Source organism: Marmota flaviventris, chromosome 14, assembly GCF_047511675.1.
Source record: "Marmota flaviventris isolate mMarFla1 chromosome 14, mMarFla1.hap1, whole genome shotgun sequence".
Lineage (NCBI taxonomy): Eukaryota > Metazoa > Chordata > Mammalia > Rodentia > Sciuridae > Marmota > Marmota flaviventris.
This window is the reverse complement of record NC_092511.1, coordinates 85,318,824-85,345,457: the sequence shown is the minus strand read 5'-3', so window position 1 is coordinate 85,345,457 and position 26,634 is coordinate 85,318,824. Positions and strand designations below refer to the sequence as shown.

General features: G+C 44.8%; 1 protein-coding gene across 2 annotated transcripts in view; it reads right to left on the bottom strand.

Moving 5' to 3' along the window:
• Tbc1d8 (TBC1 domain family member 8) overlaps positions 1–26,634 on the bottom strand; it is a 110,990-nt gene that overhangs the window by 37,420 nt on the left and 46,936 nt on the right. Inside the window, exons 2-4 of one of the 2 annotated variants that reach the window (XM_027950672.2) lie at positions 23,710–23,820; positions 5,079–5,197; positions 1,284–1,512 (exon numbers count right to left, since the gene is read on the bottom strand). In XM_027950672.2, coding sequence (XP_027806473.2) covers positions 1,284–1,512; positions 5,079–5,197; positions 23,710–23,820 — 459 coding nt within the window. The remainder of the gene's footprint in view (positions 1–1,283; positions 1,513–5,078; positions 5,198–23,709; positions 23,821–26,634) is intronic. The other variant, XM_071601834.1, reaches the window with a different exon arrangement.

The window sequence follows — 26,634 nt, the reverse complement described above, 5'->3', positions numbered from 1 at the left end:
TCTTACACCTGCACTCACGGCCTGTCAACGTCAGCTCATTACGTGACGGCTTGGTGAAGAGCCTGGAATTTAAGAAGCACAAGCAGGAGCAACCAACCTACAAACAAGCAACGACCAACTTGATGGAACCCAGCAGAGAAACACAGATATGGTATCATTTATGTGGGGCCCAAGGAAGGCATCATGGAGGGGCCAAGCTGAATTGGGTTTTGAAGGACAAACAGGAGTTTCCAAACGGGCTGAGTCTGAAGACAGGGAGAAGCAGGGAGCTCATTTTGAAAAGCATTTCAGAAAGAACAAAGTAAGGATGGCCAAGATTAGGCCAGAGCCCATTGCAAGCAAGGTCAGGAAAGGACTGTGCACATGGGGTGGGGTCCCAAGCATCCGAACCAAGGCTGGTGGGACAGAAAGAGAAAACAGCACGCGCAGGAAGCTGGCCTCAGCAGACATTCAGAGGAGGCCTCCCTCTGGTGCCATGTGTGTGTGCAGCATCTGTCCCCCCAGCACAGGCGCGGGAAACACCTGGCCCTGAAAGCAGTTTCCATGGCAATGGCTTTTTAAGCTTTGAACGCACAACTGACATGTGTGGCCTAGCTTTTCCCTGTGGGAATGCTGTCACCTAAGACATTGCTAGCTAAACAGGTGACATGTCCATGAATTCTTTCTGGTTCTCAGGTGACCCAGGTAAACAATTCTGTGACTATATTTCCAGCAGTTATAATGTTCAAGGCTGCAAATTTTAAAAGATGTCCTTCTGCAGTAAGAAGGAGGAATAGGGCTAGGGCTGCAGGTCAGTGGCAGAGTGCTTGCCTAGCATGTGTTCAATCCTCAGCACCATGTAAAGATAAATAAATAAAATAATGGTATTGTGTCCATCTACAACTATTAAAAAAAAAAGACACAAGAATACTTTCTATTCTTTTAGAAATACTCAGCCATCAGATATGATACTGTATTTTCCACGTGATCGATGTTAGTAAAAGCCCTTCTGTAGCTATTTAAAGTAAGCTACAAAGATATGCTTCCAAAGGCAGCTGAAAAATGAATTGTCTCAAAAATCAAGCTCCCCAGTTGCAGCATGTATAATTAAACTCAATTATCTGCACAAGTCATTTGGAAATTAATCCAGTATCACCTGCTGTCATCTCAACCATCCACTTAAATTTTTTTGTTGTGAATGTAACCTTTAATGGCTTCTCTGGGGAGCCATGCCAAGCATCCCCAGGGCCAAGTTTATCTTGAAGGACCAAATTGCTGCAGATGCCGGGACCGGCCTCACTTACGTTCCTTGCCCAGGAAGAAGGAGTAGAAGCAGAGGTGGTTGATGCTGAGGTACAGCCAGCCTTGGCGGGGCACCCGGCCCTTCCAGCAGCAGCAAGAATAGTAGGTGACCAGCTTCTCTGCCTCGGGGAAGTTGAACCTGGCCTCGAACTTCACCAGTGCTTCTCTGAACTTCTCAGGCTCCTCTTCCTGCTCAGCGAGCCTGCTGCTGGTCTCCTCAGCAATCAGAGCCTGAGACACAGAAAGATGGGGGCCTTTATCCAGGGAGCTGGGTAAAGGGAAGGAGAGAGGGGAAAGGACAGGAAGAGGAAGGGCGGATGCACTCAGGCACTTGAGGAATCTGTGCCAGTTCCAGGACACCCACCCCTATCCACTACCCAGAAAGAACCTCCGCCAGAAAAAAGCAGCAGGGATCAATTAACCATCATGAGGTTACAAAACCCAAGGACAAGACTCTCACTTGTCCATGAAGCTTAGGCTGAATTAGTTGACTTCTAAGAGTTTGAGAATTTCAATTCTGAAATTATTTTCCAAATCCTCCCTACACTGATGCTACAGTCTGGATCTTCAAAGTCTCCCAAAGGCCCAGGTGTTAAAGGCTCATTCACCAGGGTGGTGTATTGGTGAAGCCTTATAAGGTGGGGTCTAGTGGGAGGTCCCTGGGTCACTGGGGTCTTGCCCTTGAAGGGGACAGCAGGACCCCAGCCCCTTCCTCTCTCTGCTCCCTGGCTCACCATGAGGTGGACAGTTTTGCTGTGCCATAAGCCCCTGCCATGGTATGCTGTCCTGCCACAGGGCCGAAAGCAAATGGGCCAACCGATCCTGGACTGGAACCTCCAAAACTGTGAGCCTAAATGAACCTTTCCTAAGCCGATTTTCTCAGGCATTTGTTACATGAGGGAAAGCTGCCTAATAAGGACCCAGAGATGAGTTCTGGTGTATGAACTCACATCGACCCTGAAGAATAACCCAAATGGGAGATAAGAATTAGGCTTTTTAAAACACTGACAAAGGTCTTCATTAGGTTCAAGAAGGTTGGCAAAACGCTGACTGGAGGATTCTGCAAAGCCTAATGCACGGCACTGCAGAAGCAGGGACCCTGGCCCAGCTTCCAGAGGCCAGAAGTACTTCTCGAGCCCTGGGTGTGCAGGAGACAGCAGAGGGCACAAGGACTCTGACACGACAATTGTTTGCCAATAACCATTAACAAGAAGGGCCTTCGTGATCTGCGGTGGTGGTAGAAGGGTCTAGAATATAAGTTGTGGCCCGTTTATAATGGGTGACAATCTGTGGTTACCTGCCTTTTTTTTTAATTAACATTTTCATTTTTGTTTTATAGGACTGTCTATGAGAGTCTATGTTCCTTAAGATGAGGCTGCTTTTCGGGGGCTGGGGGTGCTCCAAATCCTCACTATATAAGCTATTTTAGAAATTAAACTTGGGCATGACATTAAAATAACCTACTTTTAAATGACTTTTAAAATAAACCTGAGGGCTGGTGAGATTGTTTTCTTCGTGACTTATTAGGCTTTAGAGCAACAGGCCTGGCTGAGAACAGGATCCAGAGGCTCCAGGCACAGCCAGGATGGTGGCCATGTGACCTCCCAACCTTCATGGGCTGCAGTGTCTGGTCACAGGCACAGCTTGAAGCAGAAAGGATTTTTTCAAGTTTTTGGAGCAGCCAAGTGTCGAGGATATGGGCAGGAAAGCCCCAAACCTCAGATCCTTTGCATTTGGCCAAAGGAGAGGGGGGAACAAATGCTAAGCCGTACTCTCAGACTCCCCCCAGAACCACCACCTCCGGTTTTCTTTCTTTCCTTTCTTTCTTTTAAGGAATATTAGATTTGAGGTGTCATGGATCAATATTGTCACCCCAAAATATGCCACTTTAGCATAAGGATTATTTTGAGCTGAAGATAAGTTATAAGCCAAAAAGACTAGGTACCAAAAAGCCTCTCTGCCTTCCCCCAGTGCCCCAAACCAGGAGGGAATCTCTATCTCCACAGGTGTCTCCACCTCTGCCTCCGGGAGACAACTCTGACTCTAGATTTCAGCACCACAAGGGACTCATACAACTTCTCAAAGACAGCCCTGACCTTCCATTAGTTTCTCCCGGTATGCTTACCTTCCCCACACTGTGCCACCCCAGAAGCCTGAACCCCCTTTCCTGTCCCATCACTCCTCTGCCAATTTGTTGTTTTTCCTTAAGATGCTGTGCAAGGTCAGATTCCAATTCTCTTTCTGAGTTACTCTTGCTGAGTTTCTGCCATGTGTATATACTCTACATGCACAAAATTAACTGTTTTTCTCTTATTAATCTGTCTTTTGTCAGTGTCATTTCCAGGGCCTCAGCCATAGAACCTAGGAGGTTAGAGGAACATTTTTCTTTTACAGAAGTATTTCAAAAACCAGTGTATCAGAAATGAATTTCCTTCCTCCCAATTAAGGGAAATACCTAAATCAAAAAACCACGACAGTCCACGTTAGACCAAGAGAGGTAGGTTAAGTGTCACTAATGCTCAGTGCCATCTGACACAGGACACTGAGCCACAGTCCATCAGACCAGGATGAGGAGAGACCCAGGCCCAGGCCCACTCTGACCCACAGGCCAGTGGTCATGTCCTGGATGCAGAGTCCTAGCTGCCTGGGTCACCTCTGCTCTTCTCTGGTCCTGAAAACATCCCAGTCCCCAATAAGAAAAGAGTGCTTCTCTTTTTTTCCTCTAAAATAAAAAATTTGCTTTGATACCCTTTACTGAAAGCTGTAACTCTTAAGTTTTGTTTTGAGGAAAACAAAATCCATTGTCTGGGATTTTAAAATGTTTTTTATTAGTGCATTCCAGTTATACATAGTAGTGGGGTTAATTCTGACATAATCGTAAATGCATGGAATATAATGTGCTCCATTCAGTCCCCAGTGCTTCCTACTTTACAGGTCTTCCTCCTATTTATTGTTTTTTTAAATGGATGCTTTATAAATATACATGAAAGGTGGGACTCACTGTGGCATACTCATTTATGTATACAGCACAATTTTGCTGGTTTCATTCCATATTTGGGGATCAGCTGAACAGAGGAAAGGGACTGAAGAGGAGGAAGGAGGGACAGGAAAAGGGAGGAAAGGCAGAATGTTTGGGCTCTTTCATCCCAAGGGAAGAAGACTGTACTGTGGGCTTATGTGTTCAGATGTGTAATGAGAGTGAACTTGAGAATGAGGAACCGTCTCCCTGCCCAATAGGATATTAAAGCACCAATTACCCATCATGTTCCTGTAGCAAGACCGGTTCTATAAGAATATAACTGGCAGAAGTTATATTCAAATACCTCCCCAATATTCCTCTCATGCCTTCTTGAAGCTTAATTGGCTTTAATTCCATTTAATTAACATCAGAAGAACAAACATTCACCATTAGCAGGAGGAAGCACTAGGTCCAACATGGTGACGAATGGTACAGCTGCAAAAAAGTCAGGAATAACTAATTCGAGAAGAAAATAACGTGTTGCTCTGTAAAAACAGAAATCTTAACTTTATGGGTCCCCCCCCACCGCCAAGAACAAAAAGGACCTTTACATCTGTAAAGGATAACAGGAACTAGACCCAAGAATGAAGTTTGTTTTTTAATTTCAGGTGTATTTTTCTGGACTGCAAAGACAGGTGACAAATTAAACTAATTTGGCTTTCCGCATTAAGCCAAAAAGTGTAATTAGACTGGTGAAAACTGTGGGTACACTGCAGAGTTCAAAACATCATAGAGTTACCGGCAAGATGGAAAGAAAGGTTAGGATCAAGGAACCTACCTTTACCTTCCCTTTGACAAAGCTGGCAATGTCATCTTTATTATCAAAGACAGACAAAGTATGGAGGAGATTCTGCTCCAGCCAGTCCCAGTGCTGGTTTATCTCTTCTAACGTTGCACCTGGGTCAGAACAGAGAGACAGAGGTTAAAAAACAAAAGCGATCATTTTCCCAACATTAAGTATCCTGTGTTTATGTTTCACAAACATCCCACGATAGGGTTCTCACACCCCGAGCCACCGGTTGTCACAGAAAAGCTGGCACCCTCCCTGGTGCCATGGTCTCTCCTGCCACTGCACTGGGGCTTACAAACTCCAGTCCCACAGCCATGTGACAGACCAGCTCACCAAGCAGGTGAGCCTTGGGATTCCTGTGACCACCCTGTGTCTCTCGATAATGTACAGAGCACCTACCCTCAAATTTCAGAAGCATTTGTAGTTGTGCAGCTGTTCCAGCACCGAACACACCCCAAGTGGCAGACTGATTCTGAACAGTCTCACATAGTGTCCCCCATGAGAAGGGAGGCCCTTGGAGAAGTACCAAAGCCCAAGTTCAAATAGGAAGGACCTCCTGGGAAGGGCCGCACAAGGATGTTGCCACTTGCAACAGACATTGTTCAACCAACAAGCAACAGCCAGGAAATTCATAGGTTTATAAATGGACACTTTAGACCATTTACAGCAATATCCCTAAAAACCTATAAGATGAGGTACATGTTAACAAACACAAGCAAAAAATCAAATATGTTAATTTCTTTCACAGGCAACTAAAAATTGTCACCATGTTATCAGAGCATTAAACAATGCTATTAACACCAAACACACGGTCATTTCAGCCATCTGTTTCTTTTCGAGGAGGTTGCTAGTCCTCTCCACTGCATCTTGGGTACTCCAGCATAGGAGAGCACCCCAGTAAAGGGTCCGGCACACAGCAGATGCTCAGTGACGTGCTCAGTAAAGGAAGCACAATCCTGGACAAGAAAAGGCAGGTCTGTACCAGGTTGTCTAGGTCAGCTGGATGTATTCTGACTTCAGAGAAATTAAAGGCTACTGGACAAGAGTTCAGAATAACTGAGTCAGTGTAAGAGGCACAAGGGCCACTGGAGTCACAACTTACACAAACGCCAGTTGTACAGTTTTTGAAAACTGAACTTCCTTTCCCACTGAATCTTACCTGCAAACTTCCTCTCCCCAGACTATAAATTCATGTGAACATCCTGTAATACAGGTTGAGCAACCCAATCTGGAAATCCAAAATCTGAAGTGCTCCCAAGTCTGAAACCTTGAGCACCAACATGATGTCACGAGTGGAAAACCCCATCCCTGATTTCTGGTCCAAAGTACACAAAACCAACTACTTTATGTACAGGATTGAAAATATTATATACAAGTACCTTCAGACCATCTGGAGAAACAAACAAAGTTTAGACTAGGTGGCATGGTATTATGTATATGCAAATATCCCAAAATCCTAGAGAATCCAAAACTTTTCTGGGACCCAGGATTTGGGATAAGGGATATTCAACCTGCACCTCCCAGAAGAAAGGGCCAGAGGACTCACTCTGAACTTGCAGATTTGGGTCTGTGAGAAGGAAGCACGTCTGCGTTAGGACTGCTGTTCTGAGGGCACCTCGGGAGGGAATTAAAAGAAGCACCCAGCAGAAGACCTCATAAGGAAAGAGAAAAGCCCAATATAACAGCACTTGGTTCCCTTGTGACCTCCCCATGTTTAGGCACAGAATGGCCAAAGGCAACATCCTGGGGTCATCACCCAAGCCAGTCTTCCTCAGCACTGGGAGGCTGTCCCATGGCTGTCCCGCCCAACGTCTCTACTCCCAGGTCAGGCACCAGGAGGACATGACCAGCGACCTCCCACCTCCCATTTTGCTCTTTAAGGATCCATAAGCCTAAGGAGCAGCCCACTGGGGGCTTAGAAGGAGCCAGCTCTGGGGTGAGTGGCCACGATCCTCTGGTTATCTACCTCTCTCCCTCTGAAAACTCTGGCCCTTCAGGCTCCCCATGTGTTAGGACTGGGAAAGCTCACTTTAAAACGAAAGCACACCAAGCAATTCCAGCCTCCACAGTGTGACTCTTCCGAGGCTTCCAAACCTTTTCGTACCTGACCCTGGCTCTCAGGCACTGTGACTCATCCTGGCTCAGAGGGACATCTGGTGTATCCGCCTCCAGCTACAGTCTCCCTCCGCCCTAGGTGAGAGCTGTGTTGGGGTAGGTCACAAGAACCCCTAAACCTGGTGAGTCAGCAATGGTGTCTTGAAATCATGAGGACAGCCCGTCACCTACAGAGTGGGATTCCACTGAAGCTCACAGGTACCCGGGGGTGGCCAGGGCCCCATCCCCCCTGCCACCGTACAGCCTTCTCTTTCTATGTCTTTACCTTTTACTTCCTGTCACACTGAAAAAACAGCTAGTCGGCATCCTAAACAACCGAGGGAAGAATAAACTGAAGAGGAAATATCTTTACTGGCCTTCCATCTTTTTCTTGTGTTTTCGTGTACTCCTCATTTATCACAATTTTATAAGTTGGAGAAATGGAGAAGAGCCGGGAGGGGAGCGCTCTCACCTGTGGCTCTGGTCTATTCCAGGCATGATCTCATCGATCCGTAACGAAGACTGGAGGAGGAAAGGGGGAGCTCAGATACGTGTCCAAGGTCATGTATCAAATGAAGGGCAAGCCAGGGTATGATCTCATGCTTGACAACCTTGCAGTGTCCTGGGGTCCTCCCATAAGAAGCCACCTTTCAGTAGCCTTTACATAGTTCTTAGGTCCAGTATGTGCCGTGGCTGGACACTAAAAGAGCCACTCTGTTTGCACTTGGAGGGAGCTCACTGTCCCCTGCAATGCCACGTTCCTGACTACATCTTTCCAGGTGACATGATACGTTTTCATTACCTGCTACATCAGCTCACAGGGGCCAATGTAGTCAACTATTAACAGCTAGCTGGGTGTGGCTTCAGCTGATAACACTTAATAACGTGAATAAAGTTATAACCAAGATCTAATGCAATATGTCACCATGGAATTAAGACCTCAAACAAAGACATCAAAAAACCAGACTTTTTAAGTAACTCTTCTATCTACTAAGGAGAAGCTTGTGATAAGGAAAGATGATTCTAAAACAAAACCAAGCCCACACCATGAAAAAGAAAATAGACACATAAACTCCGTCATCACTGGGCTACAGTGAGATTTGATCACAACCTACCCTGCTCCTGAATCCACACCTTGGCATGCTCCTCTCTCAGCCAAGACGTCAATGTGATGAAACTTTTCCATTCTACTGTCTACTTCCTGAAGAGGTTGCCAAATGGCAGGGAAACTTTCCAAACTAGCATTTCCTCTGCGGGGAAGTCTTAGGATGGGCTTCCCAAATACCATCCATCAAGGCAAGTGGACTGCACGTTCATGACCTCAAAGAACTAAAAAAGAGTCATTCAGCGTGTCACACACCATGGCTGAGAACCTATACTACAGCAGTGCTTTCCAAATTACATGAAGTCGTCCCACTGGCAATAGTGTAAAAAAAAAAAAAATGACATTGAATTGGAACTAGTATGCATGTCACCTTGTAAGGGTGGCTACTGAATTGTGAATTATTTGTTAGTAACTTATTAGTGAATATATACAGATTAGCAAATGTAATTCTCTCCAGGTTATGGCCAGAACAGTTTGAAAGTCATAACATTACAGACATATGAGGGCTGGGAAAAGATGAAGAGAAAATAAGAAAGTACGCATTTGCCGTGTATTGTAGAGACAGGATGATAAAAAGCCTACAAATCAACACGGCAGCACTATTTCCACCCATTCTGCAGCAGCCCTCTAACCAGGCAGAGGAGAACTGTTAGGGCCTGAATGTGTCTCCCCAAACTCCTCATGCCCAAGGCCTCACCCACAGTGTGACTGAAGAAAGGACTCGTCAGAGGCAATGAAGGCCCAGTGAGGACACAAGGGTAAGGTCCTGCTAGTGTCCTCACAAGGAGACACCAGTGCGTGCAGTCCGGAAAGGCCACGTAAGGAACACCTGCCAGCTGAGGACAGAGGCCTCATCAGGAACCAACCCTGTTGGTACCTTGATCTGGATTCCCGGTCTCCAGAACCGTGAGAAAAATAAATATCGGTTGTACCCCCGCCAAGTCTGTGGTGTTTTGCTACAGCAGTTCCAGCCGACTGATACAGGCCTCTGAAACCAAAATCCACAGCAGTATCGTGGATTGTGACAGGTACAATTCACTAAACTATGCCCTATTCTATCAAGGCCTCTAATTTGGCAGAAATAAAACTCTTTTATTTCCAGAGAAAATCAAAGTCATGGAAAACTAAGATTTATAGATTTCTTTTTTCTGAATACCTAGAATGTGTTAGGCATTTTGTTAGGGATCATTAATCTTCATTAAAATATCATAAGGTTAGCCAGGCATGGTGATGCATGCCTGAAATCCTAGCAGTTCAGGAGGCTGAAGCAATAGGATCATGAGTTCAAAGCCAGCCTCAGCAACTTAATGAAGCCCTAAGCAACTCAGGGAGATCTTGTCTCAAAATATAAAGAAAGGGGTTGGGGATGTGGCTAACTGATTAAGCGCCTCTGGGTTCAATCCCCAGTTTAAAAATATATATATGTGTCTGAGTATGTGTTTGTCTGTGTGTGTGTGTCTGTGTGTCTGTGTCTATATGCCAAGTTCATTGGTGAATACCTGTAATCCCACATACTCAGGAGGCTAAGGCAGGAGGATTACAAATTTAAGGCCGGCCTGGGTAACATAGTAAGGCCCTGTTTAAAAAAATATATATATATTTTTAAAAGTCTGGGGATGCAGCTCAGTGGTAGTGCATCACTGGGTTCGAGTCCTAGTACCAGAAAAAAAAATTATCATAAGGTATCCCCAGTACCACCCAAAATTACATAGAATTACATATATACACATGCATACATATATACATGTAAACATGCATATCCACATATATAGAAAATAGCAGGCATTACCATTACCATTTTCTCTGCAAGAAGTAAAAAGGTGAGGGAGAGAGCCAAATCACACCCATTCATGTGGACCAAGGCCTTGCCCTCCGGTGGCACTGCCAGGGACAGGAGCCCCGAGGCCAAGTCACACTGAAATACACGCAGTGCTCATTGTCTTAGGTTTCCCTCGGGGGCATTTTCAGGAAATAGGACAAGCATCTCATTGTCTACACCTACAGCACGAACACAGCCACAAATATCTTGACCTGGGTTTCAGTTTCAAAAAGCAATAGTCTCTTTCCACATAATAAACACCCAACTGAATTAGGTGCCTTCTCCAGCCACCTAAGCCCTCATTCATCACAACACGGTGCCACGTTTCTTAGCGCACAGAGCAGATCTGTTCTTGTGAAATGGCAACATGTCTCTGCTGGCCAATACCAACCACCTACTACCTAAATGCCACAGAGACTGTGAAGGACTAGAAAAGGTGTTGACTGCCACGGCAGTGTTGCCCCTAAATGTCACTCATCCTCTGCAGAGTAACACAGGAGCAAAGGATCCAAGTGACAATTACAATGAGGGACGAGATGTGTGAACCAAACGCCTTTATTTTCAGAAATTCCACATTCTTCAAGTGGACACAGCAAGATCTATTCTCTGAAGTTTCCAGTAATATTTTTACAGGAGCACCATGATTTACAGGATTTTTGCCCATGTATTTTTCTCACTATGTAGTTTTAAATATTTTCATGTTTTTTTTTACTTCCAAAAGTACTTGTAATAAATACAAATATTTGCAATATCTGGAATCAAACTCAATTGAAAGTAAATTCATTTTTAATTTATAATTTAAATCATTAAACTGTTTCCATATTAGTACCATCTGATGCGCTTCATAGAAACAGAAGTGGGAATGGAAGATGGAAAAAAAAAAAGTGACCTATAACCAGATTGAAAAGTAATAATAAATCAGTAGGGGCACACAGCTATAATCCTCAGGTACCTGGGAAGCTGAGGCAGGAGGATGGCAAGTTCAAGGCCAGCCTGGGCAACTTCGTGAAACCCTGTCTCAAAAAATAAAGAGGAGTGAGGATGTGGCTCAGTGGTAGAGTGCCCCTGGGTCCAATCCCCAGGACCAGAACAAAAGAAAACAAAGACAGACAAAATCAGAAACAGAGTCAGAAAGCCACAGACCATAGGAACAGAAGAAAAGAACATGGACAGCTACTGTAGCTGTACTCCATGAATCTGAGAGGCAGAGGAGGGCATGCGCCTGAGGAGGGCTAGAGATTGCATTACAGATATGGAGAGGGACAGACAGACAGACACACCAATATCAAACCCCAAAGGATAAAAACTGCAGTATCTGAAATGAGAACTATACTTGATGGGATTAAAAATAGACTAGAAATGGCAGATAAAGATGAAGGAACTTGAAGACAGAGCAATAGAAACTCTAAAAGGAAAAATAGAAAAGGATTAATAGTAACTCTAAAAGATCAGATGCGGTGGGTGTGGCTCAGTGGTAGAGCACCTGCCTTGCACGTGTGAGGCACTGAGTTCGATTCTCAGCACCACATACAAATAAATAAATAAAATAAAGGTCCATCGATGTCTAAAAAGAATTTTTTTTAAAAAAAGATCAGATGCACTGTGGAACAAACAGCAGACTATAATACATGTAACTGAAGTTCCCGGAAAAATGGGCAGGGACAGAGAACAGAAAAAAGTATGTATTTGAAGTATACTGGCTGAGAATTAAGTAAGATGAAAACAAGAAACACACAATTCCAAGCTCTCAATAAGCCCCAAGCAGAAAAAGCACGGAAAAAGAAAATCACACTGAACGTCACAATGAACGTGGACATCTCCATCAAAGTGGTATAAACCCCTAATAATCAGAACATCAGAACAACACAGCTCTATAGGAAAAAAGAAAAGACAGCAGATTCCTCATCAGAAACACAGGCCAAAATGTATGAAGCAACGGCTTCAAAAAATAGTAGGGAAAAAACAATCAACTCACAAGTAGTTGAAGAAAAGTTATAATCATGTAGTTTTATGGCTGAATCCATGATTCATTTTTTCTCCAACACACACACTCCTGAGGTTTACTCTGATTTGAAAAACTTTAGAAGCAATGACAACCCAGTAACAATAAGTATTCCTCCAACCCAGACTGAAATCCCTAAATACTATTTCCCCCCAAAAAGGAACCAAGGCTGTTGGGAAGAAAGACAAGTTCTAGAGAAGAAGCCAGAAATATCCAAGAGAGTGTTTACCATCTTGTTGGACCAGAAAGCACTCTTCGTCTATTTTGTGTTGCTATAACAAAATACTTCAGACTGGGAAATTTATTTACAAAAAAAAAAAAAAAGAGGTTTTCTTTAGCTCCTAGTTTCATAATGCTACAAGTCCAAGATCAAGTGGCCCTATCTGGACAGGGCCTGGTGCTGTGTCATGACACAGTAGAAAACATCACATGGTGAGAACACGCACAAAAGGATGTGAGAGAGCAAGCCAAGGAACCCAAATCACTTTAGAACAACACACTCGTGGTTACTAACCTCGTCCTGAGGGACCACCTCCAGTCCCAGGAAAACTAACCCAGTCTCTAGAGAAAAACACTGATGGGCCTTCAGGAAGGTGGATCCCTCATGGCCCCAAACACCTCTACAGGCCCCACCACCTCCATACTGTTAGGAATTAAGGCTCAGCACGAGTTTTGGCTGGGACAAAACCACACTCTAATTACAGCACAAAGAATAACACAGCTGAGACAAAAAGTCACTCTAATCGGCAGAGGCTACACTCCGCATTTCAAAAAGGACAGGTATCACCTGAACCAGTGAAGATATTTTTTAAAACCCCTGGCTTTTGATGTTGACTGTACAATTCTTCCTATTTTCTGTGTTGGAAAAAATTCATAATGAAACGTGAGAAGCAAGAAGCTTGAGTTTAAAATATTTAAAAGGCAGAGAAGGAAAGAAAAGTGAAAAAAAAAAGCTAAAATAAAACAAAAAATAATTCCCCGTCATCATTGCAGATGACCAAGGCGCCAACTCCTCATGCCAGCGGGCAACTAAAGGGCAAAGGCAAGCATCTCCTGCCCCTTTTATAAAATCATTATCTCAGTGACCAAATAGCCCCTGCCAGGGAGGCAAAGTTCTTTAAAGATGGACTCAAGCCAACAGTTGTACAGGACGGATTAGGTCAGAAGATAACCATTTGCAAAGTCCATAGAGAAAAAGTGAATTCAGGTGACGATCACAATGCCTAAAAGCACCAGATGGGAACCTACGGGGATGAACACAACGCAAGCTGCCCTGCGAACTCCCCACCAGACCCTCAGAACAAGAGCAAGACCTTCCACAACCGACCTTCCACAACCCTGAGAGGAAAACAATCACAGCACCTCCTACTCAGCAGTCAGCCTAAAAATAAATAAATAAATAAAACCCAAGGTTAATCAAACCTTCACTAACTTCCAGTTTTCAGGAAACACGATGGTCAGAGCGCTGAGCTGATGGCACCTTAAGAAATGGACAGATGCCCCGAGCATGGCATCCCTTTTACACACAGGCCCAATTTCTTCAAGCGGTGACAGGAGAAGGGAAGGACAGGGAGAGGTGAAAAGAACAGAGTCCATCTTGACTAAAAGGGACTGAAACACCATCGCCTAATGCTGAATGTCACTCGTGAAGTCAGATGAGAGCCGTCCAGACTTACAAAGGTTCCCCAAAGCCAGCAGGAAGCCTGGGAATAGGCTCAAGTGACACTGAGGATCGTGGTACATGGCACGGCAGTGCTGAAGGACGGCCAGGCTTTCAAAGATGCTCACTTGGAGTGGAGGACTGAAGTATTATCACTTTTCAGGTTTGTTTTAAAATACTTTGGGGATGGGGGGAGGCTTAGAGGAAGAGGAGGCAGGATGGGCGTACCTTGATCCAGATGCTCCTGTGAGATGAGTCTGTAGGGCATCTACACCAGCCCCACCACAGTGGGCTGCAATCAAACATCTTTACAATGAAAAAATGACAAACCCCTTCTCAGCAAAATAAAGAAAAATGCATAATTTTTGATAAGTATCTCCCACCCATAAAAAATATAGGTTATGGCTTGAATATGAGGTGTCCCCACCATGGTTCCTGTGTTAATGCAGAGAAGTTCCCAAGTGAAATGTTGAGACTGTGGGGGCTGTGACCTAATCAGTCCATCCTAGCTTGAATGGACTGGGTGGTACTGTGGGCAGGTGGCATGTGATGGAGGAGGTGGGTCACTGGAGACATGCCCTGGAAGGGTTGATCTTCTCTGCAGCCCCTTTCTGCTTCTTGGCCCGTGTCCTGAGCAGCACCATCACCAAGAACCACCTACAACTGCAAGGGATTAACCTTGCAGTCTCCTTTGTTGAACACAGAAGGTAAGCGACCTGTAAGATACTGGAGAAAGGTTTCACTCCAGGTTTAAAGTTTTGATGTTTGTTTGTTTTTTATTCTTCTAAAGATGGGTTTCACTGTGTCACTCCACCATGCCCTTCCACCATGATGTTCTGCCTCACCTTGGGCCCCGAACCATGGATTTGGCCAATCATGGACTAAAGCTCTAGAACCATGTGCCAAAATATATTCTTCCTCTTCCAAGTTGTTCTTGTCAAATGTTCTGGTTACAGCCCTGAAAAGCTGATGAGCACAGAATGTAAATTCATAGGTAAAAGCTAGGAGAGAAAACAGGACAGAGAATTTCACTCCCTGAACTTCCTTATTATTACAGGCAGAGAGCCCCAAATCCTGCAAAATCTGAGACTTCAAGTACCAACACGATGCCACAGGTGGAAGAGTTCCAGATGGAAACCTATGGGGATGAACACATATGAACACATGTTGTGAAACTATATTGTGCACAAAATTATTAAAAGTATTGTATAAAATTATCTTCAGGCTATGTATAGAAGGTGGATATGAAATAAATTAATTTCATGGTCAGACCTGGGTCCCATATCCAAAATAATTCATCATGTGTATACAAATATTCCAAAATCCAAAGAAGTCCAATATCTGAAGCACTTCTGGGTCCAAGCATTTTGGATAAGAGATTCTCAAACTGAAATTTTTAAAGCAGGATCACTCCTGGCCTCAGACAATTTGGACACATTAGGTTCCAGCCTCTGTCACAGAAGCTAGAGAAATAGCTGCTCTGGAGAGAGCCTTCTGGGACGTCACAGAATGCAAGCAGGACTGGAGGAGGAGGACACACCCCACACTAGACTAGCAAAACAGCTAAGGAGAAGGAGCCTTAGTATGTCTGCTCTTCTGCTGTCCAGGGTTGATCACTAAGAACCATCTACAACGAAAGAGCTTAACCTAGACACCTCAGGAAGCCAGGTAACCTCTAAGATACGGGAGAAAAGTTTCACTCCAGGTTTAAAGCTTTGATGTTGTTATTGTTGGAGTTTTATTCTTCTAAAGATGGGTTTCACTATGTTGTCCAGTCTGGTCTGGAATCCTGGGCTCAAGAGATCCTCACTTCAGCCTCTCAGGTTGCTGGGACTCCGGGCATGTGCCAGAATCCAAAGATATTTTTTTAATATCACTTCTGACCTCGAAATGTACTAAAGGTTAGACTCAGCATCCACCTGCTTTTTAAAAAAATATCTTTATTTATTTTTATTTGGTGCTGAGGATCAAACCCAGTGCGTCACAAGTGCAAGGCGGGCACTCTACCACTGAGCTACAGCCCCAGCCCCCACCACCTGCTTTTTAGATAACTATAAATGACATCCCTCATGGAAGGAAGAGACCTTCAGTGAATGTCATTATTTGTGCATAGGCAACATGACTTTCTTTAAACACATTAAGAGCCTGGTGATAGCAACTCCATGATATGCAAGCGGGTACCCCACAGTCATTTTGGAAAGTGAACCCCTCAAGGGACTCTCTGGCCAGTGTTGCCCTAAGAGGACACTGAGCAAATGAAAATAATGTCATAAACTGCGCAGCCTGACCTGAGTGTGGACCCAGAAAGTTCTAACTGTCCTTTTGCTGGGCTGCACAGATGTTCCTTGAAGCACCCAGTATGTTGTGGGCTTGGAAAAAAAATCTAGTCGGCATGTCGATCCTTTGCCACCCTGGCACGGAATTCAGGAAGATGCTAATCTGATCCACCCTGGAACATTTCCTCCTCAATAAAACTCTCTCTCCAAAGACAAAGCAAACAGTGATGCAGAATACAAGAAACCAAAACACTAGCCATCATCAAGGGCACGGATAAGAGACTGTGTCAGAACACTCTGAAAGCACACTTTCAGCCTGCGGCTGAGCTGCCCAAGCAGCACCCTGGTGTGTGATGTGGCCTACAAATGGCCAAGCTCCTACACCCAGCTCCTCCCTCTCCAAAGACTGACAATTACACCTCCTTCCATGCTCAAGAGGGGCAGAAATGCAGAAAGCCTGAGAGAGGAGATTTTTTTTTTTTTTGTAAACTGGACAGCATAATTCCTAGGATTCTCCATTTTTAAGAACATACACAACGTTTTGATCAACAAAATTATCTCAGCTTCCTTTTGTGATCTTTAAAATTTCAAAAGGATATTATTTTTTCACTTCCCAAACTTGAACTATTAGGTAAGCTTTCTTCAAACTATAGTTGCCTCTCAGTATCTGTAAAGGATTGGTTTCAAAACCCTTCAGAGACACCAGAATCCAAGGATGTTCAAACCCTTTATATAAAATGGCATACAGCACTGACCTATAACCCGCGCACATCCTCCTGTGCACTTTAAGTTATCTCTACATTACTCATAATACCTAACACGATGTAAATGATATGTAAATAGCTGTTATACTGTATCATTCAGGGAATAATGAGAACAAGCATGTTCGTGTTCAGTACAGAAGCAATTTTTTTCTGAACATTTTTGATCCACAGTTGAATCTGCAGATGCTGAACCCACAGATACCCAGGCTGAGTACACACACCGCACCCCCCAAGATGCAGACATGCCCCTGAGCACCAGGGGTGCATCTCCCATCCTCTGCTTGAACACCCTGCACTCCAGCCCAAGGAAGTCCATCTCCTGACCATCCCACTACAATACAGCTTCTTCCTTTTTTCCTTTCTTCCTGCTCTTTCGCGTTTCACCCAAGTCCATGGGACAGATCTTGCTAGCAATGGGAAAACTCTGCACTTAGGCGGCTAAAACAAACACACACTTTGAAGGTCCGAAGTCCAAACTCGGGTCAGTAAAGACATGAGTGTTATAAAAGGTCTGGTGAGCTTCTCAGAGCCTCTGATCCTGCAGCCATGTTTACCAGGGAGGACACCCTCCCTGGCTGTGCCTCTAAGTCCTCTTTGGGGAACCAGAAATGACAGTCCACCTAAGCCTTAAATCTATAGTAAAAGAAATCAAATAAGCAAAGCAATTCTTGGAATGATTCTAGGCAGATAACTCAAAGTCCTACAGTTCTTGCCAGTGTTTTCTCCTGCTTCCTGGAAACCAGGCAAAGGCAACAATGTGAAGAATAAAGTGTGTGTTTCAACAACACAGCAACAGCACCGAGAACCAGCTACCAGAAGGAACCCAAAGGAACCGCCAGCGCTGCATCTCACATGGGAACTTACGAGAAGAGCTAAGGTGCAGCCTGGCATGCTCTGGACTTCTCAAAACAGAAAGGGGAGGGGCCTGGGATTGTGGCTCAGCGGTAGAGCGCTTCCCTAGCACAGGAGGGACCCGGGTTCGATTCTCAGCACCACGTAAAAATAAAGGCATTGTGTTGTGTCCATCTACAAAAAGAAAAAAAATTCATTCTCTCTCTCTCTCAGAAAAAAAAAAACAGAACAGGACCACGACTAACCAAGACCACCAGGCACAGAGAACCAGCAGCAAAGCCCCTCGTTCTTCCAGGGCCCCAGAGAACCTGTCACAGCTTAGGGTCAAATTCAGTGGGGCTCAGAGTCCTCTCCTCACTCCTGCTCCTCTCCACCTACTCCCCCCGCCACCCCCAACCTGAGTGGAGATCAGCTCCTGGTGTTCAGCCCTCCTGGTCCACATACCGTGTCCTTATTGCTACTCAGGGGCCAACCATCATCTATGATTCTAAAAAGAAAGCAGACATACAATGCAATGTCATCCAGCCCTGACAAGGAAGGACATCCTGATACATACAACACCATGGATGAGCCCTGAAGACCCTGTGCCAGGTGAACCAAGCCAGTTATAAGATCATGTGGTGTGAGCCCACCAGATGAAGTTCCTCATCAAATTCAGAGACAGGAAGTGGAATGGCAGCTTCCAGGGGAGAGGGGAACAGAGAGTAGTTGTTTAATGGGTGCAGAGATTCAGTTTAGGAACTTGAGAAGTGTTCTGAAGATGCCTGTGTGTCATTGTGAAAGTACTTAATGCAACTAATGTGCGCACCTAGAAACGGTTAGGAGAGTACATTTTGTTATATATAAGAAAAAGTTTTGCTTAAAGCAAGTTCCCTGAGTGCTCAATAATCATGAGTAGGCCTGTGCCCTCCCCTGGAATATCCCTGCCCTGGCTTATCAGAAAGGGCCCAAGAAGTCTTATCTGTAATTACAGATGCTCCTCAACTTACAATGGAGCTGCATCCCAATAAACTCATCATAAGTTGAGATTACTGTAAATAAAGTGCATTTACTACCTAGGCCACTAAACACCACAGCTTAGCCTAAGCTCCCTTCCACACGTTCAGAACACGTCCACTACCCTGCATTTGGGCAAAACCATCTTATACAAAGCCCATTTCTCAAAAAGTGTTCAACAGCTCGTGTAATTTACTGAATACTGTATCAAAGTGAAAAGCAGAATGTATAGCTATGATTTTACACCACTGGGAAGTCAAAAAATCCTTCAGTCTGACCACCCTAAGTCAGGCCATCTGGAAATGTCACCTTCCCTCCCCTTACAAGTCTTCACCATGGGGCCTCGGTCACCTTCTTTCCATTCTTCCCTGCCATCCACCCACCCATGCTTCACTGGGCACTGACTACATGCCTGATGCTGTTCTGGGCACGGGAGGATCAGCAGCCAGTGAGATGCTCAGAACTTCTATTTCCATGAGGGATACAGGAAAGAAATAAGTAAACAATAGTGACTTGAGCACCAGGAGGGTGTCAGGAATGGATGTCTGAGCTCTAACCTGAGGGACTGGGCATGCTCCCCTATCTACGAGCCCTGAGCCACTCTGCCACTCCTCACAACATATCTTTGTCCCTAAAGCTAGGCATCTTCAAAGGCCTTGGGATTCTTTGGTTCCTGCTAAATTAAAACAGTAATAACAACTTGTCCCTCCTTCTAACCTGTTATCCACAGACCTTTTACCAAATGACACAGTTCACCCATGAAATAGTCTAACTCTATCTTCCACCTCTGTTAAAAAAAAAAAAAGAAAGAAAGAAAAAAGAAAAAACTTTACTCGTAAGGGTCTCCCTGTGCTTCCCTGTCCTACCACACAGGAGCCTGGTGAAGACAGGGATCACTCCCCAGGCTGCTCTTCCTGTTCCTACCCTGTGCTACTGGTTCCACCCAGGCCCCTCCTACAGTTTTTGTTTGTACTTTAGCTGACCCAATTCCTGGGCAGGGATCCTTTCTCAATGGTCACACACAATGAAATATTAACCATGGCAAGTCAATAACCCGCAAGATGCCCAAGTAATGCCTGCAGACGCTCCAGACCAAAATATACCCAACTCTCATCTGAGCCCAAGAAGAGCTCCCTGAAAAGAACAATTCATTACTTAGGGCCTTCTGTGGGCAAGGTGGGGGCAGAAAGCGAGGCACTGCCAAACCTGGCCTGTGTCAGACTCAAGACAAAAATCCAGCCTAGGGTAAACTGCTTTGCAAGAAGCAGACCCTGGTTCAAAAGAAAGAGGGTCCAGGAACTAAACTGCCCAGAACTGCTGTCCTGCTGGGGCGTGGGCAACCAGGGAGCTGGAGAAAACATTCCGGTAGGCAACCTGCCAGTCTACATATGTCCCCTTTGGCAATATGTACACAACGCTTATAGGTGGACACTCCCCGTTATGTGCTCTGTCTTCAAGGGTCCTGTCCCCTGGTTGTCCCAGCCTGCTTCCCACCTGCACTTGTCCTTTCATGGCCCTGTAAAGCTGGATGGAGGAGACAGCCAAATCCCCAGCACCACACAGGTGTCTGGTGCTCAGCAGGCACAAGACATTTCAAATGAATGGTCTCCAGGGACGGCAAATGTCCTGGAACTTGAAGTGAACAGATGTTTGATTGTTTTTAAAGTACTGAAAAATCAGAACCAATTAAGTATCTAATAACGGACCAGATGAGTAAATTGAGCTACAGCCACAGGGTTGAATGCTAGGCAGCCATTCAGAATGACACTGCACGGCTGTAGTTTTGAAGGGTGGGTTTAGGAATAGAGCAAAGATGGAGCTAGCTCCCTACTCTGCCAACTCCCCCAGAGCCAGCCTAGCAAGGAGACAAAAATTCAAATACTTGTATCAAAAGCTCCAAATCCAGAGCAAGATCCACTCTCCACTCTTCATCTTAGGTTAGAGCAGACCTGGGAGAAACAAGGAGAGGATCCCACCTCTTTGGCACACCCCATGCCTAGACCAGCAGCAGACCAGTCCTCTTTGCTCTGCCCCCAAGTTAAAAAAGCCCCACCACACTACTGCCTCTGTAATGTCTGTCATAACAATGCCCAAGAGGAGGAGAAACAGCACATCAACCACACACACAATCAACAGGAAGAGACATGAAACAGAGGAGGACAAAGGTTTTGGAGATGGAGATACAACCTAGAATGAAGTGAACACTCCAAGAAAAAGAACTTCTCACAAATGCTTTATGCTCCAAAGCAATAAACTAAGAACATTAATTCAGCAAACAGGAACCCACAGATGAAATGAGGAAATAAAAAATGAAAAAGGAGATTAAAGGCATAGAGCAATGAACTGAGGATCAAACAACCTGACAAAACTAGTAACTAAGTTAATATTGAGGTTACAGAAAACACTGCTGAAAACTGTATTGACAACTCAATAAAGTCATGCATGGAATGCACAGTACAGATGAAAAGCACAGATAAAGAAAAACAAAAAAAATGAAATGCCAACAAAATTATCCAACATAAAATGTCTCTAAAGTGGAGAATCCAACAAACAGAATGCAAAATATAATACCCATGCAGAATGACAAAGACATTCCCCATAAGAAAATGATTAAAGAAGTCCATCTGCAGGATGCAAGAGCACAGTGACAGAAAATGTTAACACATGCATGTGGCAGTAACAGATTCTAATAAAGTTACTAAAGATCAATGACAAAGGCAGAGTTGTATGCATTGAAAGCATATCACCACGAGAAGGAGGGACTCAGGGGAGGCCATCAGACCAAACTGATAATTCTCATGTTGCTGCCTCACATACCAGAAGACCCTGGAGCAACAGCCAGCCAGCTCTAGCATGTAGCCCATGACTATCATACCCAGCCAAGCTATCACTCAAGTCCAAAAGCAAGGAGCAGATATTTACGCACGTGAAAACATTCAGAGAACAGGACACTTATGAGCCCATTAGGAGGGGAAAAAAATCAAGGAATGCAGTTAGTTAAGAGATGAACCAAAATAAAAGATTCTGGATTGGGAGAGCCATACCCAAGTAGAAGCATTAAGTCAATGTAAACGCAGAGCTGAGACAGACAATAAGAGAAATCACAGTTACCAGACAGAATGAGAATTACAATGTAAAGTTAATAACTTTTTAAGATGAGAGGTTGGGGAAGCAGAGGGAGTAAGAATGCTGTACCGTGGCTGGGCATGGTGGAGCACGCCTGTAATCCCAGAGGCTTGGGAGGCTGAGGCAGGAGGATCGTGAGTTCAAAGCCAGCCTCAGCAACAGCGAAGTACTAAGCAACTCAGTGAGACCCTGTCTCTAAATCCAAAATAGGGCTGGGGATGTGGCTCAGTGGCCCAGGGCCCCTCAGTTCAATCCCTGGTACCCCAAAAAAAGAATGCAGCACCCTGGTCCTGTAGGATGGGTTGTCAATGAACATAGATTGAAGCACTGTTTCTCAAATACCATGATTCTAACCTTACAATGCTTTCAAAAATCTCTTCCCTTAACCTTACTGGAAACTTTTAAGAAAATAATCTTTCTTGCATTAAACATTTATTTGAAGTTTAATCTTTTTTTGTCTTGTTTCTATTTCTTTCTTTTTATGGAAATCAACTACACCTCATACTTTTGTTATAAAATAGAACTGGCAGACAAGTTACATTACCTAACAGCACTTCTACCTATCTTGGTACCTACTGTTGAGATTACTTTGGATGGTTAGGATTGTGGCAATGGATATTTTCTTTTATGGGGGAGTACCAAGGATTGAGCCACTGAGCTACCATCCCAGCCCTATTTTGTATTTTATTTAGAGACAGGGTTGCACTGAGTTGCTCAGTGCCTCGCTTTTGTTGAGGCTGGCTTCGAAATTGCCATCTTCCTGCCAGAGCCTTGCAAACTGCTGGGATTATAGGCTTGCACCACCATGCCTGGCTGGATATTTTCTTCTCCGTATTTTTCAATGTTGGTTTCTTTAAATTGAGCATACATGATTTTTTTCATCACTTTATATAAAAACAGAATGATCTGTCTTAATTTAAAACAGGGAGGTATTGGGAAATGTAATTGACCAAATTATATTATGTGACCGTATGAATACGTCATGATGAATCCCATTATGTTCAATTATAATGGAACCCAGTGAAAAAAATAAGCTTAGAAAAGAAACACTGAGATGTGAACAGTGGTTACGACAGGATGGTGGAGGTGAATGAGAAATTTCTGCTTGCACATTCTGTATTTATAAAAAGGGAAATTTTGCCAGTAGACAGGAGGTGATGTTGGAAGTTTATGGTAGCTAATAAAGTGTTAAAAAAAAATCCAAAAAACTAAAACCTTTCCTGACTCTATACATGGTGTAAACAGAAGATTACTACTGCATAAAGGGTTACAGATAATTATTTTCCCTATTTTTTTTAATCTCTAGAAGGCTGATCACTTAGTACATGTGTAGGAAGACCTGATTTGGGGTTTATTTATAACAGAAGGGGCTTCCTGGGCTGTAACAATTCCAGGAACGTTAGCCATTACAGAGCTAGCACCCAGGAGGAACAGGACCGGCAGGAGGAGGAGGAGGGGACTTCTAAACTTCCTCAGCAGCCCAGTGACTATTCAGTCTCTTGGTGTAAACATGGAACATGGGGCGGAGATTGCCCAAGTCAGATGCAACCCTCGGACTTTGCCCCCAGGTCTCTACCACACATGCACACAACCAGGAACTCATCTGTTAAGTTAGAAACAAGACTACCAAGGAAATGTGCATTTCATACCCGACACTGTGTGAGTGCCCTGAACCCACCACTCTGAAGCCTGGCATGGCTGCGCTCACAGATTTATGTGCTTTTGATGGTTAAAGAGACAGACACGTGGAGGAGGAGAGCACAGGGAGCTCCTGAAAGCCAGGTGAGGCTCCCGGGGGTTACCTTCAGGCTCACTCACATGCAGATGCTCAGCATGCTCGGACCTTAGGGTTTGGAACATTCCAACGGAACGAGACTCACCAGTGGCTATGGCCCAGTAAACGTCTGATCCATTCAGTAACTCACCACATGCTATGGGAGAATACACCTGTGACCCGGGAACTTGAAGCAGAATTCGAAACGGAGCAACCCGTGCGTTGGAATCCAGCACTGCGTCCAGAGCACCCACCAGGCGACCTTCAAGGGAAAAGAGAAGACAATATACCTGTGAGCTTGGGGCCTGGCCAGTCCAGCAGCCAGTCCCGCTGCCACTCCTGACATGTGCGAGGCAGCATGGTCACTCACCCGAGGTTCTCACATACCCCACAAGGGTGTGAACTCCAAGGGGCCTAGTGCTCCTGCTTCCTTGCACCCATTCACCGGGAAAATTTCCCGCTGAATCTGGTATTCGAGTCAGACTGCCTGATTTGAACCCCAGCTCCATCACTTTCAAGCTGTGTGGCCTTAGGCAAGTCACCTGACTTCTCTGGGCACTGGTTTCCTCTCGTTTTAAGAAAAAGGAATCCCAATATACCTCTAAAGGTAAATATGAAAACTAAGTTATCATTAGAAGTACTTAGACAATTGCTGGCCCATAAGAAGTACCAAGTAAGAGTGGCCCGTTATTATCACCATCAGGATCTACATCTCATGTGAAAGACTAATTCCTACCCACTCCAGAAAGGTACCATGAGAAATGCAAAAACACATCCAAGTCCCTCACAGACCATAAGGCACAGGTGGCAGGTGAAGGACTGGCACTCTGCCGTGATGAATGGCATCCTGAATGAATGGCAGGCGACAAGCGCATTTGCTCCTCCCTAGAGGAGGTTCAGCCCTTCCCCTTACCTTAATCACGCTCCCTAACTAGCAGGCCCTGAGAAAGGCTTTAAGTTGCCTGCGGAGTGTGTTTATTTTTGTTGAACAACCTCCAACGTTCAGAAAAGTTGAATCATTAAGGAATAAGTCACTGACTTACACCCCCACCATCCCCAGAGTGTGTGGTGTACGTTTCACACAAACAGGGACATCCTCCTACACAACAGTGTAGCCGACCAATTCAGAAAATGAACCTGGCAAACTCCTACCCTCTGAGCCTCAGATCCTTCATGTATTTCCAAGTGTCCACACACGAACGCCAGGAATCATGGTGGGGTTATGTCCTGATATACCCGTCATAAGGCAAACGCACTGCAACTTGGAAACGCATGGGATATACCCACTTGTTCTTCCCAGCTTGGCAGCAGGGCACACACACTGTCACTTGCCTACCCTCTCGATTGCAGGCTGGCTGGGACCTGCAACTGCCTCACATCAGAGAGGACCAGGCCACATCCCTAGGAAAAGATCCAAGTTCAAAACTGCGTGTTTGGTTTCTACTGAACACAGGTCACTTTCGCACCATTGTAGAATCAAAGAACCCAAGTCCAGCTATCCAAACTTGAGAACTGCCTGGCCTGGGATTCTGCCACAGTGGACCCGTTCAGAATCTCACACTGCATTTAGCTATCACATCTCTCAGGAGACATCTTTGACTTTCATGACCTTGACGGTTTCGAAGACTACTGGCCAGTTTTTCGGCAGCAAGTCCCACGGTTTTGGCTTGGCTGATGCTTCATCGTGATTAGACTCAGGTTCAAGTCTTTGGCTGGGATCATAGAAGTGATGCTGGTTTTCGTCACTTCCTCTCAGGTGGAAACAATTTCAACTTGCTCCATTCCTGAGGAGGCTCACATGATTTATTGATTAAGTTAGCGATTGCTAGGCCTCTGCACCATGAAGTTATTTTTTTTTCCCCTTTGGAATCAACAAATCTCCTACAGAAAAACTATAAAATCATGTAAATTTCCCATTCCTCAAAGTTTCAATTTATTGACTTTTATTGGTATGGCCCCATTTTTCTTCTTTTATTCAGTGGGTTATAATGCAGTACTGTTATTACTTGGAGGCTCTGATTGTCCAAGGCTTGCCAGGTAGGAAGCCCTTCACGCTGCTCTCTGTGTCCTTTGGACATATCCTCAGGGATTTTCATATTTTCTGGCACAAGAAAATATTCCAACATCATCTTGAACTTTCCCTGCTCCAGCCCTGAAATCAGACATTTTTCCAAGGAATTCTATTTCCTTTTATGAGGACTTTTATACAAAAGCCAATATATGCCTGCAATCCCAGTGACTCAGGAGGAGAGGCAAGAGGATCACAAGTTCAAAACCAGCCTCAGCAACTTATCTCAAAATAAAAAAATTAAAAGGGCTGGGGATGTGGCTCAGTGGTAAAGCAGCCCAGGGTTCAATCCCTGGTACAAAATAAAAATAAAAAGCCTATATCTGGAAACTCATTGCTAAAAGGTCATGCCTAGGACCTCTCAATGGAGACTGTTAGGTGTACACATGTACATATGTACTCATATATTTACACACAGGCAAACACATCTTTGAAACAATGGCATCTGTGTGTGTGTGTGTGTGCATATACTCTGCATATAGAAAAGCTGAGTTCATACCAATGCCTCCAGCTGCCATCCACTACCCGTGTTCACAGTTTCTTTCCCTGTTTGCAACTCTCTTCAACAGAGAAGCCCCGTCTCCATGACCCTCAATATATTTACTTCCCTGATCGACCCTTCTGCAGCTGCCAACATCCACCCAGGAGAGCCCTCCTCGCCCTGTGCTCCCAGCGCCCAGATGCCCAGCACCTACTCCCCCCTTCACCTGCCCTTCTAATGACTTCCCCAGCAGAAGGAAGGAAGGCCATGTGGGTTTTATAGCAGTTATTCCTTTGGCCAGGCCCCTGTCCCCTTCCTGATTGTCCCCTTCCCGATATGGAGTGTCAGATGACCAAGGGGGCAGGCAGGCTGTCTGCTGAACAAAGGAGCTGACACATGATGCAGAACCCATGGCCAGCTTGGGGTGCTCAGTGCCAAGATCACCGGGCTGGGGCAAGGGGGCTTAAAGCTCTGTTTTCAAGAGACTGATGAAATGACACGTTTGTCTAGCAAAGGTAGAGGCATAG